The following is a 19,489-nucleotide window of genomic DNA, read 5'->3' as shown; positions in this document are numbered from 1 at the left end:
CGTCTATCGCAGCAACAGCCACCACTACGGTGTAGCAACTTCATCCATGATCGTGCGATGCCCGGTACAAGCGCGTCAATCGTACGCAAAGCTCCGCACCGCTCTTCTATGAGTCGGAAGTCGTGTCGAAGTGGACAAAGTGGGGCAAGCAGCATCGAAAAAAAATAAACGCTGCTCGCACTACGACGGAATGGGATGAAAGGTGTTCACCTAAGAGCACCATGTCAGGCCGCTCTGTTGTGGATGCTTCATTTTCACGTGTGAGCATATGCTGCCGAATGTGCGCCCACACTGAGAGGGAAGGTCTCAACATACTTCCAACGTGCCGCTTCTCTTCCACTTTTCGGTCCGTCTGAGCCGAGAGATGTTGGCACCAATCGACAAAAATTGTTTTATTTTCGCAACAACATATCCAAAGCATTTTGAGTGATTCCTCCGTTTTTGCGTCACGACGGCGAGCGCCAGAACATGGAACCGTTGCGGGCCGGCCACACGTCCGATGTCTTTCGACGGCCTGTTACACATCGACATCCGACCGTGAAAAATAACATCCGCCTAAAGCAATCTGTCGTTCACCGTCGTCTAACCGCGCTCTGGATGATGTTTTGCTCGTGTGTGGCAGCGGCGACATCGCCGAGCAGTGCGGAAGCATTAATTTTAAAGCAAAGCGCTGCCGCATATTCTTTCCAGGCTTGGCAAACCATAAAATGAGTGAGAACCGCAGTAGACACTTAAAATGTTTCGGCGTATGATATTCTAGTGGCTACGAGTAAAAAAATCGATTTGGCAAAAAACTGTTTTATTGCTACGGTTAAAGCAAGTTTTATATGGATTTCTCAAGAGATTATGTAAAAGTCTAGAACTAAAGGTTGTATTCTTTATTATCGCTTGTAACATGTATACGCTATCCAATGTATTTTAAATAAAAACGCTTCGACTGTACCAAACATAACACTTAAATTATGCGACGGAGCATCGGTACCTGCCTAGCACTAAGCGTTTATATTGTACGTATGGCCAAATAGAACTGAACAGTTTGGTGATATCTTCATGCCATACAAACTACAAAGCCAAATTACTGCAACCTAGTTACACTTTGTAACTCATATGACTCATCGCTACGCCACGCTATCCCACTTATGTGATATAACATCCCGAACCCCGATGACAGTGAATTTCGTTTGGACGCAGTGCTATAACTCATAGTAATACAAGTACAGCATAGTCTCCGCCAAAAAAAGGATCGCTTAGTTGTCAACATGCTTTCACGAAACTCGATTTCGATAAAGTTGGTCATTGCATCGTTAATGTGCAATTCAAAGTTCTCTAATGTCGTCTAGTCGGCTTTGGGTCTTTGGATACATATGAGATACTGGCCCAAGATTTATATATCATCTTCGTATGTCAACATCAGAGTTGTCTTACATAACATGTTTCCCAGTATATCCATCTCAATGTCACGGGTGCCCTGTATTGCTGAACAGTGAACATACATGCCTATTCCTCTGTTGCAGATATTACATATTACACAAGATCAACTCAATGATAAGCTTACACATGTACGTATTTGTTCGGAATTGTTAAAAGCAACAGGCTACCAAGATTAATTTTTAGTTTAGAGACTATTGATACGCAATAAACGTGTTATAACATTTTGCCTTGCAAATAAATGCCACATTATGTTCATAGCTGTACATAGATTTTCTTCGAATTGCTTTAATTGACCGACAAGCTACTCAATTTTCACAAGAAAAGCTCACCGAACGCATCATTCAGTGTTCTCAGTTTGGTTTTCCCGATTTCACAAATTGGGTGTATCGCATCATTTTCTCATTCCGACTTCCGTCAGCAGTCTATTGATTTACTGTCATGCACGCATTCACCCTACCGAGAGAATGGATGCGGAAGCAGCAAAGCAGGGTAGACTGGTTGGTGTTGCCGAAATCCAAACATTGGTAATGCAATGCATTAAAGTTAATAAAATTTCTTCGATTACCCCGCCCACGAACGGGAAACGCCCGGTACGTGTGGAAAATCTCGTAAACTTTTGATTGAAAAAAAAAAATGGAATGGCAAGTTGGCTGCTGCTAGGTGTGCGTCTTTCAGAAGGGAACCACGCTACTACGAAGCGACGACGAAGGATGAGCAAAATCCTATCAAATATTATTGAACGTGCCTAGGGGGGGAAAGCGTTACGTTACAGGAATGGTGCGGCGTCACTTTTCACCGGGTGTAGCAGCAGCTTGTCCAGCCTCGCGCGTGTGGGTCGGGTATGCGCTCCATTTCTTTCAATTCGATTTCAATTAGGAAAATGTCAACGGCAAGATGGGTAAGAGATTAAGGCAACAAAGCGCACCGCGATGTCGAACGAGGATAAAGAGTGCGAAAAGGGAGAACGCGAAACCCAGAAAACAGCGCCTGGATAACGAAGCAAAGCGGACGCGAAAGCAGACAACTTAGTAAAAAGGGGTTGCAACGGTGGAAAAGAAAGCGACACGTTGCCTAACTTGTTACAGCTCTGCGAACAAATGGACGTTGTCGGTTGTGTCCTTCCCGTCTTCGTTGTCCGTCGCCCCCGTCCAGCCGTTGTACACACTTTGCCTTACAACACCACAATCACAGCGTTGCGTCTGTTGTCCTGCAGTTGTGGAACTGGGCATGTGCACATTGGATCGAGGAGTGATGGATATTGCTAAGAAGTAAGGCGCACGATAGGATAGAATTCATTTTTTACCGCATGCCGCACCGACCCGATGGGAAATGGTTCTGTGAAAAACCAATGTCCTTCGGGGCGTTCGGTCGATAGTATTATGCAAATATTTGCCACCCTTCCCCATAGCGCAGGGACGGAAGATGGAGGTTATGATGATGAATGGGGACGGTAGCAACAGCAACAGCACTACTCGATTGTCGTCGTCCTCGTCGTCGGAACAGTTCCTTTTCCGACACAAAATCGCGACAAGACAGAAACCAAAACCGGTTACACGATATCACACCGATAAGAACGATAATGATACAAGGATCACGACGATGACGATGATGATGATGATGATGATGATGCGTCTGTCGCCATAATATCACCGCAACTGACATCCTTTACCGGCTCGTTACGTGCAACTGTCACCTGCGGGAAGCTGTGGGAAATCTGGTTGAGAAATCGGCTATGTTTACACAATTCCACCACACCCGAGATGAGCTGCCGGAGGGCGCGAGAGAAGAACGTCCGCTTTTTTGTGTGGTGGTGCACCCCGCCACACACCGGACACGCAGGTCGCGGCTGTGAGGGGTAGCTTAAATTTTATTCTCCTATCATTTCTTAGCGCCCTGCAGGCAAGCGTTCTGTTCGCGCTGAAAAGCAAAACACACTTTGCCCGCGGGTAATCGATTTTATTCGCTTCTTATCGGGTGATTTTAGATTTTTTTTGTTCTGCAAATACTACGAACGGTGGCGTATGAACGACACGAAACAAGTATCTTCCCTTTCCACATCCTTTCGGTTGCTAGGACACTTCAAGCTCAGTGGATGATGCCACCCCTTTGCGGCAAAAATTTCACCCTAATCCGGTTCCAAGATTCGGGATGAGATGGCGTGGTCGTAAAGTGGTGCAAAGTGGTGGCGTACGGCATCTGATGATACTGCTACATTTTTTCCCTCTGATTTTGGTGTACCAAGTCAAACGGAGCATTTTACGACACGCCGGGTATTGTTACATTGTGTCTGTGTGTGTGTTCTTTTTTATTTCCTAGAAAGCGAACGCTGCAGCGCTTGATGACACCACACACCGTACATTGTTGATGGAGACGCACGGTGGAAACACTTGCCGCACCAAGCCGATTTCGCGTTTACCTCAGGACCGATCCTCACAGAGCGGGGATGGAATTTAAAAAGTAATAAAAATTTATTTCTTACTCAACCGGCTGCAACTTCCCGAGCCCCCAGCTTTCGCAGTAATGCTTCCTATTTTCTTCCTGCTGCTGCTACAACTGTTTCTGTTTCCTTCGCACAAGCGGTGTGGCGAGATTTTGATTCGTTTTCATGACCTTACCGGTACGTGAGTCCCATTCAATATTAATCTGATTTTTATTTGTGTGTTCCGGTTCGGTGGACCGGACCACGTTCTCGTCGGTGGATGTCTGAGACGGGCGGAAGGAGTAGGAGGAGGTGTTTGATTTTCTTCCCATCCGAGTAACCGTTGCGTGGATTTCAATTGAAGTTTCGACGGCAGTGGTCGCGCTTGGCGGGGGTGAAAGGCAATATCAACTGCGAGCCGTAACCTTTCAGTGTGCCACACGCACTCGCACATACTTTCCATTCCCGGTTTTTTTGGTCATCTCTCCCCCTCCCAATGCTTTAGTCCTTTCTGTAATTGAGTAAAACAAGCGGAAAAAGTAATAAAAAAATAAACCACCAAAAGCTCATCGAACCGTTTTTGCCCCATTTTCGGTCCCATGCCGATCGTAATCGAAAAGCGAACTTTCCTTTGTACACATTGTGCAGCACTTTCCGAGACCACTGGGTGGAAAGAACAGGCTATCATGCGCGTTTTGGGTCATTTGATCGGTGACGCCACAATGTTTGACCAAACAGCGGACCACTATGTGTGTTTTTTTTTGCGCTATTGCAAGCACACACAATCGCTGATCGATTTTAATGCATCCGGTGTATAGTGGAACACTGCATTCAATCCGTGGGGAAAATCAACCGGCCAGCAGTGCACCTCTCGAAAGCATTAGTCTCGCCATTGGCTTTTGGGGTCGCAAATTGGTTTAAATCTAAATTTGAGCTGACTTTTATTGCCCACTATGGCCACCGACTTTGTTGCCCTGTCCACACACATACACACACAAAGCGGGTGGCCACGGTTCACCGTCCATCTGGTGCCTGGTGGTGGGGTTGAGCTCGCGGGAGAGAATCCAGGATTCGCCCATTAAAATCAATTTAGCAAAGAGCTTTACCCTCCATCGTCATGCTTCCATTTGCCCTGGCTTCTCCGCTGCCACCATAGCTCCCGTCCCATTTTTTCTTTCCCTGACAGGCGAAAAAAGCCGGAAGAATTGAAACAAAAGCGACCGACGTCGGGGTGGCTATCTCTAGCTCGAGCATCCTGTCCTCTGATTTGATACGCCCCAGTGGTCGGAAGTGGAAGAGGTGCTTTGTGTGGGAGAAGGAATATGATTCTCTTTCCTGCTTCAACGTCACCCATAAGACAAACAGCATCTCGATAGCAGCGTGTTCCGGTGAGCGCCATCCCACGGTATCGAACCATTTCTGCGCCATCGCATGGTTCACGGGACGAGTATGTGTGTGTGTGTGTGTGTGTGTGTGTGTGTGTGAGGGAGAGAGAATGGTGTTTTTTGCGCCTAGCATTTTGTTCATCCCTGTACCCTGTAATGTTGCACAATGATGATTTCTCGGTGTTCCGGTAAGCGAAAGTGAAGCACCCGAGCGTCGGGCTGCACAAACGGTAATCAAAGGATCAAACGAGGAAAGACCGATATAACACCATCCCGGTATCTCCCGCGCGTCACCGTTAGCAAGGAATGGGGAGTAACAAATGTCGAAGGAACGGTTAAGATTAGCTACCACTGGTTTTGTGGATGGCGTTGCTCGCCGTGCTCATTCGGGTGGGCTTGTAATTCAATTACACCACCTACTTTGATATCGCTTCGTACGAAATACATGTGCCACGGTGCACGTGTGGAATGTAACCGACTACCCCGGAGGTAATGTGATAATGGGAAGCTTTATGAGCGAACCAGGATGTGGTGTTGGTGGCAGTGTGTGGAAAAAAAACTACGAAGTGGTGTGATAATGAACATGTAATGATGGGTTAACGTGTCCCGACAGCTTTTTTTTTTTGTTTCATACCGACAGTAAAGTCGGCAGCTAATGGTTAATTGATTCAGCTAAAAGTTTTGCTCGGGGATCTTGTTCTTGGTGGTTAAAAATTAGTTAATGAGGTTGCTCAAAATTGAATAATATTTGTTTTGTACGTTTTCTACTGAGAAGCGGAGCTTGGGGCAAGAGTGCCAACAAGCATTTTTTCCATTAAAACTTTAGTAAAATGATCAATAATTTTAATCAATCAGAAATGATCAATCAGTTTAAGCCATTTTATAATTTTTTACCTGTTAGAATTTTAAGAAAGATTTAACATTTATGTTTGTTCTTAATTTTTTGATAAATACATTAAAAGGGAAATTGAATGCATTGATTATTTAACATAAACATAACTTTATACAATTTATAATTCAATTGTATTCATATATAAATAATTGTATTTTATGCATGATTTATTTGATTTAACCGATATGATTAGTTCAGTTGCGTTCAGTGCTTTTTATAAGTGTTATTACACTGATATCTAGATCGTTTTGCTAAATACACACGTTATTATGTCGGTTATAACTAAATCACCTAGTGGAGCATGTTTACCTACACGCAAAACATGTCATAATGTTCTCTTGATAATCAAACAATTATGTTTTTTTTTCTGTAATGTAATTTATGGCCAATTCTATTGGTTCGGTAAGGCCGATAACCTCACAAGCATTGAAAGATGGGTACTGCTTCAACCTTAAACCAGCTGCAATCATCATCGTCGGGTCCAGCATGATGGGATAGCACATTAATCTAATCTCGCTCGTCGGGAGTAGTGCAATCACGGAAACCTTTTCCAGACGCGACGAGACACATTGTCAGTGGTGCACACAATGCGGATCGTTTGGCCCATATCTGTCATGCATATGAAGCGCTAGCCCGGTTGGCGTTGTGTCAGTACGGCGGGATCGAACGATGACGCGAACGGGTAGGGCAGATCTAGAAATGCCAATAATCGGTCCAACTAGCATATCTCGAATCTAGATCTGGCTCGGTTTATTTCTTCCTTTCACCCCGCTCCTCGCTAAGCTGGGACACGGGTCGATAAATAGTTCAGGCCCGACTCCTGTACAGGTTCGTGCCGGACCGTGTGCCCGATTGCACTGCAGTGTCGGGTTCATGAACCGAAACTCATGACAATATCATCACACAGAGCTAGTGGGTAAATTTTAATGAGCGCGTCAATTTCGAGTAGTGTTGGCCGTTCCGGTCCGAACCTAGTAAAAAAGTTCCGTTCTTTATGTAGGCCGTTCCGTTCCGATCCTTTATACAACATCGTTCCGTTCCGTTCATTCCGTTCTTTCCGTTCATTCCGTTCATTCCGGACATTCCGTTCCGTTCCGTTCATTTCGTTCCGTTCCGTTCCGTTCATTTCGTTCCGTTCCGTTCATTTCGTTCTTTCCGTTCATTCCTTTCCGTTCAATTCGTTCTTTCCGTTCACTCCGTTCCGTTCCAGTCTTTGCCGCTTCAATATTGTTAGCAAGGTGCTATCGTTCGTGCGTTCCGTTCTTTGAAAAAAAAAAAAACCGGTTTTGTCCGGCTGTTGCTTGCTGCGTGCAAGATAACTGTTCACTTTTTCTCTCACACAGTATGTGTTGCCTGTGCACTCTCTCATGCTCACAGGAATATTCATCGCACTTCGTCGCGTATCGTTTATAAAAATCGTGATAAGCGAAGCCAAAAATGGTGTTGCATTTGGTATTATGGTGCAATTTGTAACATTTATTATACTTTTTGTTATAATTTAGCTTGTCTTAACTAGACAAATAACTATTATAAAATTAAAATCTGTACTCATATGGCAGAACGGGTTGGAAAAGATGTATTATAATATGCGAGTATGAACAACGAAAAGTAAAATGTATTTATTTTTTATGCCCCGATATCCACTTGATCTTGGCACTCGGCATGATTCCAATATTTGGCCATTCGATTCGAAGCATTCTGTTCCATTCGACAACCGTTTGAGTGCCGTGATCTTGTAAACGATTTATGTGAAAAAAAAAACTATTTGTTTTAAATAGTAAGTGAAATTCAAATAATAAGTCAATCTCGTGATACAATCATCAACTCGTACCACTCAATAACATCGGCATGGGTAAAAGCCTCGAATGGATCGTGCTAATGGATCCCATACGCTGGGATGATTATCCTGCTATCGGCATTTAATAAGTTACTGATAGCCAAGCCTATTAGTGGTACGGGAAGGCTTTGATGCTTTATATTAGCACAGCTGGTACAGCTTATTGGGCATAGGTTGAACCCATCTAGATTTGGTGTCAGATATGATTTCAGAATGAAGAAACGCCTTTTCATATCCTGTAACAAGTAACAAAATCTCCCCCCCCCCCCCTCTGGATGACAGTTTGGCTTCTAAGCTCTGGGTCGGTTCTTTTGCACCCCAGGTTCACGTTCCGTTCTTTTTGAAAAATGAACTAGTTCCGTTCCGTTCCTTTTTTTAACGAAATTCCCAACACTAATTTCGAGTCACCAGAGCACAATTGACCACCTAATCGTGGAATCGAGATCGTGCAGCTTATGCTTGATTTAACAGCAATTATGCTCTGCCTGGTGCATCTTTCCTACCCCTGTTCCTAACACCCGCACGCGAACGAGCATTGGGCGGCGAGGTGGGTGGACGACTTCCTCGAATAACTTCGTTGCAAAACCACCCCGAAACTAGTCGTGCGCGGAAAATCGATCCGACACGGCAGATACACGCAAACGAAACCACCGGTCGGTTGCCTACCGTTGCCGCAGACGAACGAATGCAATTTTCCGGCTTCGGATAAAGTTGTCGTCGAGGTTTTCGTCTTGCGGGTGCGGCATTGGTCTCGAGAACCTGCTCGAATGAATAATAACTTGCTGTGTGCGGAATAACCGGTGTGTGCGGACGGCGCTATCCGTGCATCTGCAGAATTTGTGCATTTGCAAACGCAAATTAAATATCAATCGATCGCGCGCTGGATTCCGTACTGCCGTGCCCGATACGGCCAATTGCGGTCCCTTTGCCTTGCGGATCCCGAAAATCAATCGTTGCAGCTGTGTATGTGTGTGGCGTTGGGCGGAGGCGCCTTACTTTTTCCCGTTTACGTGACTGACGGGTCTGAGTTGTCTAAGCGCGGCGACGGTAGACAATTTCCGCTCGTCACGCACGAGAACTATCAGCGGTTCTCAAGATGGCGTTGTGGGCGCAGTGCAGGGTAAAGAACGGGATCATTGATCGATTGGCTCGTTGTGAATGGGTACTACGCATGCCATCAATCGTGTTGCGTCGTGTTGCACAGCACAATCGCAAGCAGCCGGGTGCGGGTCGATTCAAATCGATTTGACTTTTCCAACGAATTGCTCAGCACGATGGCATGGTGGTTGCCAGCACTGTCATGCCATCTGGGAACGATTGCTGTTTGCTCTTTGTGAAATTTCAACGAATCAAAAACAAAACAAATAATATCGTGCAAGATTTGTTTACGCCATGTTGCTCGATGAAATGGGTTCGTTTATTTTTCCCGCCAATCGAAAACGTACCGTCGTGCTGACAGGCGGTTCGAGCACCTCAACGTGCACCTACAACGTGTATTCGAGTTGACTCGGTTTAGGAATACAAGAGCATGCAGAAATGCACCGAACACAAGCACACAAGCACGATTAACGAAACAGCCTGCAATTGATCAATTTGTGCGGCACGACAAATGATCTTTTAATCGCTTAGCATCAAACAACTCTATTGAATGAAGGCCCAGGGTTGGGAAAATCGATCAAGAGTACAGGGGGGAAAGTAAATGCAAGCGGGGCTTCTATTCCATTGTTTGCCATCGCATCGTGGGAAAGTGCTGCAATGCGCCAAACTGTCATGGAAAATTGCAACAAGTTTGTAGTTGAAGGTGTGAAAACATGTAAACGGTAGGGTAACGAAACGGGAATGTTGTTTGACTTGTTATGGAGGAGCTGAAATAAAATGTTTGAGTAAAATCCTTCTGTTTTTCAGTGTGTTTTCGGTAATTCGTCAACCAGCAGATTGTACAATTTTACTTTTAATTAAATTATTTTATGAGCTTTATCTAGATCATGTGAATGAAGCTTTATCATGATCAAGCGATGAATCTTTTCTTAATCCTTGGAGGTATCTACATTTTATTCATTGATCTCCTTATAAAAACTGTCAAAATAAAAAAGGGCCATCTTTTTCTAAACAAATAATAACAGTAAAACGGTAAAAAATAAAAAAAAATTTGCACACGATATTTTTTAGACTACACGATAAAATGAACATTAAAAAAAATATTGCTTCAGAAAAATAATGGTGTAACCATGTTGTTGATGAAATTTGTTGTCGAATAAATTGAAACTGTTTTCCAGAAATATCTTTGTATATCTGTTTATTTGTGTGTTCCATATTATTTACAGTTATCCAAAGTAATGTGTGTTCTGTTGAGCAATAATTAATCTTTTTTGATGACCTAGTATAAAAAATGTATATTTATTATTACTTTTTTGACAGTCTTGCACTCCCGTGACTTTTATCATCATCTCCCTTGAACCAAAACAACAATCGTGCATCGTACACCCAATCATCATCAAAACCACAGCATCGCAAAGCGTGCATCGTTCCATCGTGCAGCGACGTCGTCTAACTGCACTCAAGTTTTCCCCAATTGCATTGAGCCAAACTGAATAAAACAGATACAAAAAACGACATGCGACAACAAACAGACGCTTACTAAACTGAACATCGTATCGCACTTCCACTCTCGTGATGATGGACCATAAAAAATCGACCCATCCCATCGAAAACCTCCTTCCGTCCTACCTCCTTCCTTTGCGGTATTTAATTAGAGCACCGGGCCACGTTCATCGGGTGGCATAAATCATGGTTAGCTGTGCCTATGCGCGCGGCTTTCTAGCTCAGCTCCCGTTCGGTCCGTTTGTGTCTGGCAGGTGAACGCTTCATTCACTACCAGCCGGTCGTTGGACAGTCGTGCAAAGGGCAGTTTATAGTTGCGATAAGAATAGCTACAACCGTTGGGATTGTTGCGGAATTTGCCGTAATGCACCTCGGGCCAGTGCGCATCTTTAGTGTTCGTGAAGCAAGGTAAGGTGAATTCAATTCTGTAGACAGCGTCCTACCGATGGCAATGCACCATTATTTTAATAATAGAATAACCGAATAATGGTGGTAGGAAACCGGTAATAATGCGATAATACGTACGATATTGCAATTCATCCTATGGATGATACTAAAAGTAGTGATAAGTTAATTGTGGGGATAGTGAATTAATAGGGAGCATACTTTGAAATCAAAGCTAAATCAATACCATCTGTGGCGCTTGAGTAACATGGATAGAGCCACAAAACTGCAGTTGACCAAACTGGTCTCACAAATAATTCTTGGAACAATGGAACCAGAACACCAGTACAAAAGAATCTTTTGCCTTAATTCATATAGTAAATGAGCTACGAAGCATTAAAAGAGCATGATAACCTACAAAAATGTTGTTGTGGGGTGCAGAAATCATCCTTATCAAACACACTTTTGCTAACTCGTCATTTTAAACCGCCCATCACAAATTCAATTTGTGAACATTTCAGCATTCTCGCAATGGTAGAACGCGCGAATTCACGTAGCTCTTCGCTACACGGCTGTTCCTGTTTCCAAACGCTTCACTCTATTTCTGTTTTGCCTCTTAAGTGCTGGCTAGACAAACAGCGCACAAGTGCCATGAGAAGGACAACATGACGACGATGGTAGCTTTTATCGTATGATTTCGAGTTTGCAAGGATCAGTTTTGTCCCTTGATTGTGTGCCGGTCACGAAGCAAAGCACACGGAAGCAAAGGGAACGCAAAATAGCCCGGTTCCTTAATTCCTGCCGAAACGGCGCGTACAACAGCAAAGAAGCGTCTTTATTGCAAGCGCCCGGAGCGACCGGACTGTTTATGAATTTTAATTAACCAACGAAACGGTGGACAAAAGGTTCAAAAATTAGTATTAATTAGCGAAGCCGATTGTGGAACGATCGTGGTACGTGCCCTTTCTTGTTCTACATCCTAGAGTATGTGTGTGTGTCTTTAAGGGTATGTTTGTCCATTTTTCCAGTTTCGCAAAATAAGCGGAAACTGTGCAAAATTTACCCAGACCTCATCTTACGGCAAGGGTTTTCATTTTCTTGTTTCTTTGCATTCTACTCTCCTTCTCCACCGTCCATATTCAACCATTCTGTTGCTGGCGAGCAATGCAAATCCCCCCCCCTCCCCCCCCTCATTTGACCCTGTCGGTAGAGAGAGATGAATAATTGACAATCATCGCCACAAGCAACATGTTAAACACAGAGATTTAGGTTGAATTCTGTTCTCGACTCTATCAGATGCCCTTGTCCGTTCAGCTCTCAGTCTGGACCCACCCGACCTAACGTCCGACGGTAAGTTCTGTGCATTCATTTAATGAATTACATCTTGATCAGACGCATGAGACTTAAATCATGCCAACCAGCGTAGCACACATATACCTACCCTCAGGGCGTATTAGGGTGCTATACTCTCGTGTGGCAGATCTCCCAACAACCGGCCGGAGCTGATTAGCACGCAATTGTTCATCGGAAGCGCAGGTTGGGGATGAACCGGCTGCGGAGTATGGGAGTGTGGGAAAGAGATTTATCAGTGCCAGTTTGCGAGCCATACACACATCCTGTTTACCGGTAGCTAGGGTGTAAGAGGTGGTAACACCATCCTCAAATCGCCGTCGAGTGTTGCGTTTGGCAGACGGGAACAAAAGCCGATTGAAACGTGTGATGGATGAAAACTCGAAACCGTAGAGAATCCCAGCACCGGATCGTATGGCCCATACACACATACGTGCAGTGCGATTATTCTAGCAGCTCACCTACTCGAAACAATCTAATAACGTAATCCCTTTCGAGTGGGAATTGGTCGCAGCCAGGATGTGAAAGCTCCAGAGCACTAGGGCTCTTCGAGCGGGTGGGAAGTGTGGGGCTTTCGGTACGTGTTTTAGGAGTACATATTTATCTGAAAGCAATGAGAAGGCGAGCTACGACGAGCTTCCTGCTTTCTTGCATTAACGTTCTGTTACATGAGCACGATCGATGTGTGCAAACAATACACAGAACAAATACGCAATTTCAGCTTCGTCTGGTTGTTTCGTCCGTTTAACCACGTTCAGTTTCGGATCGTTTTTGAGAGCATGGACGTTACGCCACCGAGTGGCACGTGGATGATACATACGTGTGTGTGTATTATGTGCAGACAAATATCAATATCAATGTGTTTTCGATGCACGGAAAAACTGTTACGCTTTGCATAATGTTTACATTTTCTGATCAAACGAGCTAGGCTAAGCGATGATCCTCAAAAGTTTGACTAATCGATACTCTTTGTAGTAAGCTGTTATCTGTTTTTGATTATCTTTTAATAAAATGTAAATGTCTCGTAGGCCGGTCTCGTAGTACAGTCGTCAACTCGTACGACTTAATAACATGCCCATCAAGGGTTCAAGCCCCAAATGGATCGTGCTATGGGGGTTCAATAAGTCACTGAAAGCCAAGCACAGGCAGGCCTTGACCGACAACGGTTGTTGAGCCAAAAGAAGAAGAAGAAGAAATGTCTAAACGTGGGCTGAAAGCATTTCACAACTAACGAAAATATAATTATTTAAACATGTTCTTTTATGATTTTATTAAATTAAGTCTGTTTAAATTGATTGATTCATTCATTGTGTGATTCCCATCTACAAAATCGCTGTCAGATAAAATTTATAGACAATCATTTTCCATATCAATTGAATATAATTTAAATCATCATGGCTTCAAAATATATATATTTGAACAATCTTAGCAGGAGCATCTCAAAAGAATCGCTTTGATCAAATACAGCTGTATTACATACAAACCTGATGTAGTATGGTGTAATATGTACACAGCTTGTGAAAAGTAAATCCATCACTTTACTTTACAGATCGATTCCAGCTGCTTCATATACCTGGTGACAGATTGAGCAATTACAGTGCATGAAGAATGAGGTTGAAGTCATACAAAGGTGTTTAACAACGCATCAATTGAACTAAATTAAGTAAGTCCTAGATCAGTATGCCGTTGTCCAGCTCTTAGCATTCAATCGTTTTCTTTCGTTATCAGGGCCTCTTTTAAATGTAATTATAAAGCTATCAATATATTTATTGTGTATTATTTTCATGTTTTCTTCATTGAAACATTTACGCATCATCTACTTAATCTGTAATCATAAGAAACCGTTACACGATGGTATGATCGTATAATTTTACAAAACATTGCAGACAAATTTTCCCGGAATAGTCTTACTCAACAGTTTTCCGACCGAAATCGAGTCCTCGCTTCATTTATATGTAACTATTGACAATATACGGCTTTTTTGTTCCAATATAGGGCAACATCGATAGGACTGTGAGTGTATCAATGAAATTAATATTAACAAAGAGGTTTTAATTTACCACAACCGAAAAATACATGTAAATCAAAAACATTTCATAAAAATCTGAAAAACGCATATCGTGTGTAACTGTTGCTGGGGTTTCAGTTACGTTTGTTCTTGTGTTCGTGGAATTTATCAAAATGCATTTATTGGTTTCATTTATCTGTAAAACACTACGCAACAATATTTACCCTTTTCGCACTTTGCACTCAATTGATTGTGTCTACTAGTGCAGGTCAGTTGGCCTTTACACACGCATAAATGCGTCACCTTTACGATAACTGTAGTTTTTGAAACATGCTACATTTGTATGGCAAATTTCATCCTATTAAAATCTCAACCATTCTATCAACAGGAATAAATTGATGCATGGTGACGCATGGTCCAGTGCGATTTTACATTGTGGTACGAGCTTAAACTGAAACATATTTCACAGCACAATTGCTACTCTTTGGAAACGCACAAAATACAGCTTAAAACAGAATCCTTGAATCGGAGCATTACAGCCGTACGTGGCTAAAGTCAGCATCCGTTTTAAAGTACCCTGTTTTGAATGCAAGCTGCAAACTCAAGCGCGGTGATGGTACCATTCCCAAACGGTGCTAGAATATCGTTTGTCCCTCCCAATACAGTACGCCATTGGGGTGCAACAGTAAAAAAAACACACATCGAAGAACCATCGAGATGATGTATAATTTAAAACCATCCTTTTACCCCTGCTCACTCATCTCGAAACATGGCCCCGTTTTTTTTTTTATATATCTCACCCCTGATAGTTTCGCAAACCCTCTATACCCGAGGCCCACATGTCGCTGGGTGGTGCAGCACGCGATGCACAAATATATTCATGATTATGCATTTTTATGGAACCTGCTGCTGCTGCTGCTGCTTCGAAAAACCCCCGCCACCCTTGACCAACCATCGCGAGCTCTTCCGTGTTCTACCAACCGACACTCTCCCGGTGAGCAGCAGCAGCAGAATTACCCTGTTGTACTGTAAAATGGCATGCTGTGGGGAGTGAGTTTAATCCATAGGGGCCACTTAAACCGAACCCTGGATGATGATGCATCTCCCACGCTGCTGAAAACGTTCGTGCTCAGCAGCATCTAGCAGTAACCCCACCGCAGGATATCTCCCGTATAGAATAGAACCGTGGCACTGTGTTTGGGCGATCAATTGACTTTGTTAGGCCAAGCAGAGAGGCACAGGGCTGAATGCAACCCCTTAAGCTGACAATCTCAATCTCCCCTGTGTGTGGATGGTGAAGAAAAAGGCAAACAAAAGGCACAAATTACTACTACTCCACCCCCGTTGCAGGGCACTGCCACGTTGTTGCTCAGCGGCAACCTTGACAGAGGTCATAACGTTGCGGTGGCTTTGTGTTGCATGCGAATCAGAAAACATAAATAAGCCAACAAGATACCAGCACCACAGCCGAACGAGTTGCATTTAATCTTACATTATCCCCGCGTTTCTTTCGTTGCAGATTCCAAAGACGACTGTCCGCGAGCGCGGGTACAACGTGCTACATCCGCTGAAAGTGCGAATCACTCACTTGACTAAGCGCCGAGCGACGGACGACTATGGCGGTTGTCAATGCGCTGCTACACCCTGAAGTACCACCGACAGCTGCCTGGCAAACCCAGCGGAGCCTGGACCTGAGGCACACCGGCTAACCGGATGCCAATGCAGGAGTGAAACGTAAACGTGTACACAGCCCCAACTCGATACAGCGATTCGCGCGCGTTCGCAAGTTAAAAGGATCTCATACTCGTTTAGTTGATTTTAATTTCTCATTACGTTAAGTGTCACGTTTTCCTTTCACGTGCTGTTGTTTTATTCCATTGCGTGACTGTGTGTGTATGTGTTTGCTTAATGTGCATGGAAACTTTGATGTAAATTGCTTGGGGTGTACCAACACGTTGGTTGTGGTGATCACATCTCAAAAGGGGGCACTTTTGACAAGTTGGCAAAACTAGATCGGATTAGAGAGGGACGGTAAAACAGCAAAACAAAATAACAGAAAACAGAAAAGATAACGATAACATGACGATGAAGCTGTTTCGACGCGGTTCGCCACGATGTATCGGGCTGCTGTCTGCGTTCGTGACGATCCTGCTCTGCCTGTACTACATCTCCATGGGGCAACCGTCGCCGGCTGGATCCGGACCATCCGCTCCGACGGGGATGGACGGCAAAGATGCGTCCGGCGGTCCGATGGCAGCGGGCTTAGCCCATCAGAAACGGTAAGTCCATAACATACCCTGACTTTTATTATTCGGCTTTGCTGGATAACTGCGTGCGGGTTCGGGTTCTGTTTGTTTCGGGCCTGTCAAAAATGCCACTGAACGCCTCTTTATCATCGCTGTCTGGCGAATTTACATTCGCCATTATTTCACCACACCACGCAGCCTCATTTCCAGCCGATTACCAGGGCGAATCCTTTTTCGTGCGTGTGTGCTTTTTTGTTTTATTCCGCGGGGTAAACACTGACACATTTCCGTACCGGAACGGGCGATTTGTTTGGCTATTCGACAGCGAGCGAAACACGGATTGTTATAGCGCGAGCAGAGAGGTTGCAGGGCGTGCAGGCCGGCATGTTGCGTGCAAAAATCGATCCAACGTTTACACGGCGAGGGGGTGAACAGATCATCTTGGTGCTCCCTTTCTCCGTGCTTCTCTCTTACAAACACACACACCCTCATAATTTTACGGGGCAAAGTTTTATGTTTTATTGGAGGACCACTTGGAAGCTGACGTTAGCGAATGTTCCGGATTCCCTGCCTGCTGGAGAGCGGTTGGGTTGGGGCGGTGTGGTGTGGAGAGAGTGGAAGTTATGAGAGCCAATTTGGGATTATGGCTGCTCGTGCTTAAGTCGAAATTGTATGACTTTTTGGAATTGATTTTGCGAGCTGAAGAGTTTATTTGAGTTTTGTATCGGGACAAAAAGATCTGCCCGGGCATGTGCCGGTGCGGTAGTAACAATGGGCGGGTAGTTTAGTACGGAGCCCACATTACGTAGGCATTTACTGCGGGAGCGGAAAGTTGTTTGGAAGCTACATATTGAAGCAGTAAAACTAATACCGACGGTCATTCAAATGCACGCTATATTACCATGTCAAGATTTTTTGTCATTAAAACGGAACAGTCCTCTCAACGGAACGGTTGAGTCTAGGTAAGGGATCACATGAAACGATAGCAGCTATTTGACGACAAGATCCGAACCGTTTTCTACGAAGCTGGACAAGCTACGAAGCTGGACATGTGATCCATCGAAATATTATAATTAAGAAGAATTATACATTTGGGGAGGATTACTTTAAAAACAAAGATTACATGAAATTGCTTACTTTATAACAAAGGGTGGATTAACCAGCCTAAATTTTAAAGCTGGTGAAAGGTGGCGAACAAGACCATGGACATTGATTAACCAGCAACCGTCCGGTTCCAAGCACGAATAATCGACGTTCTACTGTAATTCATTTTGTTTATGTGTTTGAAAACTTGCTGGTGCTTCATAGACATTAACACAACAGGTACAAACAGTTATGTACAAAACTATTACAATATATTTTGTATACACAAAATAAAATCAAGCAATTCAGATTAAAAAAAAATAAATTAAATGGTCTAGAAACCAACGTTCAAGTTTCCATGAACAATTTTTTTAAGGGAATTGAAAGAGGTTTGGTCATTTTAAGGTTTTGATAAGATACGATTGCAAAACTTTTGCCGTTGTAAATCGACAAATCAACATCAAAAGAAGCCTATCTGACGTATTATGTTCTATACCATATTCAAAACTTGGGAAAAAAATCCAGCAGTTTATATTCCCATGATTTAACTACAAACAATTTATTCTATCAATCATTTTTACACAAACATTTTTGTGAGACTGACATTTCATATTGAAACCAGTACACAATGGGCCACCGCCTGGATAAAAAAAAAACTAACCTCAGGTGTGTAAGCCAAATATATTTGTTTAAAAAAATAATCAAAATATTTTTTATCGTAAACTTCTTCAAATATCGACCTTTAAAGTACCATGCTTTTTAACATTGGGGGTACATGTGACTGCGACATCATTTTTACAGCAAAAGTGGTTTGAATGATCGAGAATCTGTGTCACATTCATTGATGTGTATGTGTCACAGTTCCGGAAATAACTGATCTTAGGAGCAAATGTATCAAATGAATCAGAAACACAATAGTATGGGAAAATGATTCAAAAAATACATGCTGCCTTAAATACATACTACCTCAGCGGGTTAAATACATGAGAATTACAGTGGGTTAAGAAAAATTGTATAGACATATATGTACATTATTACCCTTCTATTGGCTTTGCATTCTTATCTAATGTTTGAAACTAATATTATACTTAAAATACACTTTGGTTAGATTTAATCAATAACCTTTTTTCCTATTACTGATGGTTTCTGATAGCTAAAGAATTGATAAACGCGAAACTCTGTTGAAAGGATTTTCGAAACATGAAAAGATTTAAAGTGAATCAAATAGGCTAAGCGTTCTATAGTAGGATGACAAAAATTGAGTTCTTCTTGAGCTTAATACCAATCAATATAACATACAAGAATGAAGCCTACGCAACAATTAACGCTGCTCTCATGCAAAACGGCATTCTGATTGAATCATGACTAAAAGGATCAGCGTTAGACGTCGACACTGAAGTAAATATGTAAATAATTCTCGCTCGTAGCAACTTACCGTTAAGCGGCATGCGAGCGTGCGGCATCAACAAAGGCCCATATATTTGCCCAAAATGTAATAAATCTCGCAAAATTAACCCACGAGCTCGCAGTTAACCGGGAATCGAGCACTGTGCTTGCAGAATTCGCTCGCAATCGCTCCGCAGACCAATTATGAAATGTAACGCGCCGATTTCAGGGCGAAAGAACGGGAAGGAAATAAAAGTACGACAAAATTGTCACACTGGCACACTGAAGTTTGCCCATAATTCTCGCCGCCGATGGTGCCCCTAGTCTTAGTGCCATTAAATGCGGCGGGACAGCATGTGTATGAGCGCGGGAAAGCGCTAACCTACATTAAGGTAGAACTTCCTTCCTGCCATCCAGACGATTCTGCTGACGAGAATGGTCGATCGTAGCTTCCGCTTCTGCCCGGT

The 19,489-nt window shown here is 43.4% G+C and overlaps 1 protein-coding gene across 4 annotated transcripts in view; it reads left to right on the top strand.

Annotated features, from left to right (window-relative positions):
- The window catches only part of LOC121587950 (alpha-mannosidase 2-like), a 94,281-nt gene that overhangs the window by 53,506 nt on the left and 21,286 nt on the right, over positions 1-19,489 (top strand). Inside the window, exons 1-3 of one of the 4 annotated variants that reach the window (XM_041905346.1) lie at positions 10,786-10,973; positions 13,849-13,962; positions 15,827-16,586. In XM_041905346.1, the coding sequence (XP_041761280.1) occupies positions 16,387-16,586 (200 nt within the window). In that variant the 5' untranslated portion in view covers positions 10,786-10,973; positions 13,849-13,962; positions 15,827-16,386. Of the gene's footprint in view, positions 1-10,785; positions 10,974-13,848; positions 13,963-15,826; positions 16,587-19,489 lie in introns of those variants that run through there. The other 3 variants (XM_041905345.1, XM_041905347.1, XM_041905344.1) reach the window with 3 other exon arrangements.

The sequence above is a fragment of the Anopheles merus genome, chromosome 2R (genome assembly GCF_017562075.2).
Source record: "Anopheles merus strain MAF chromosome 2R, AmerM5.1, whole genome shotgun sequence".
NCBI classification, from domain to species: domain Eukaryota; kingdom Metazoa; phylum Arthropoda; class Insecta; order Diptera; family Culicidae; genus Anopheles; species Anopheles merus.
This window is presented reverse-complemented; position numbering and strand designations above follow the sequence as displayed.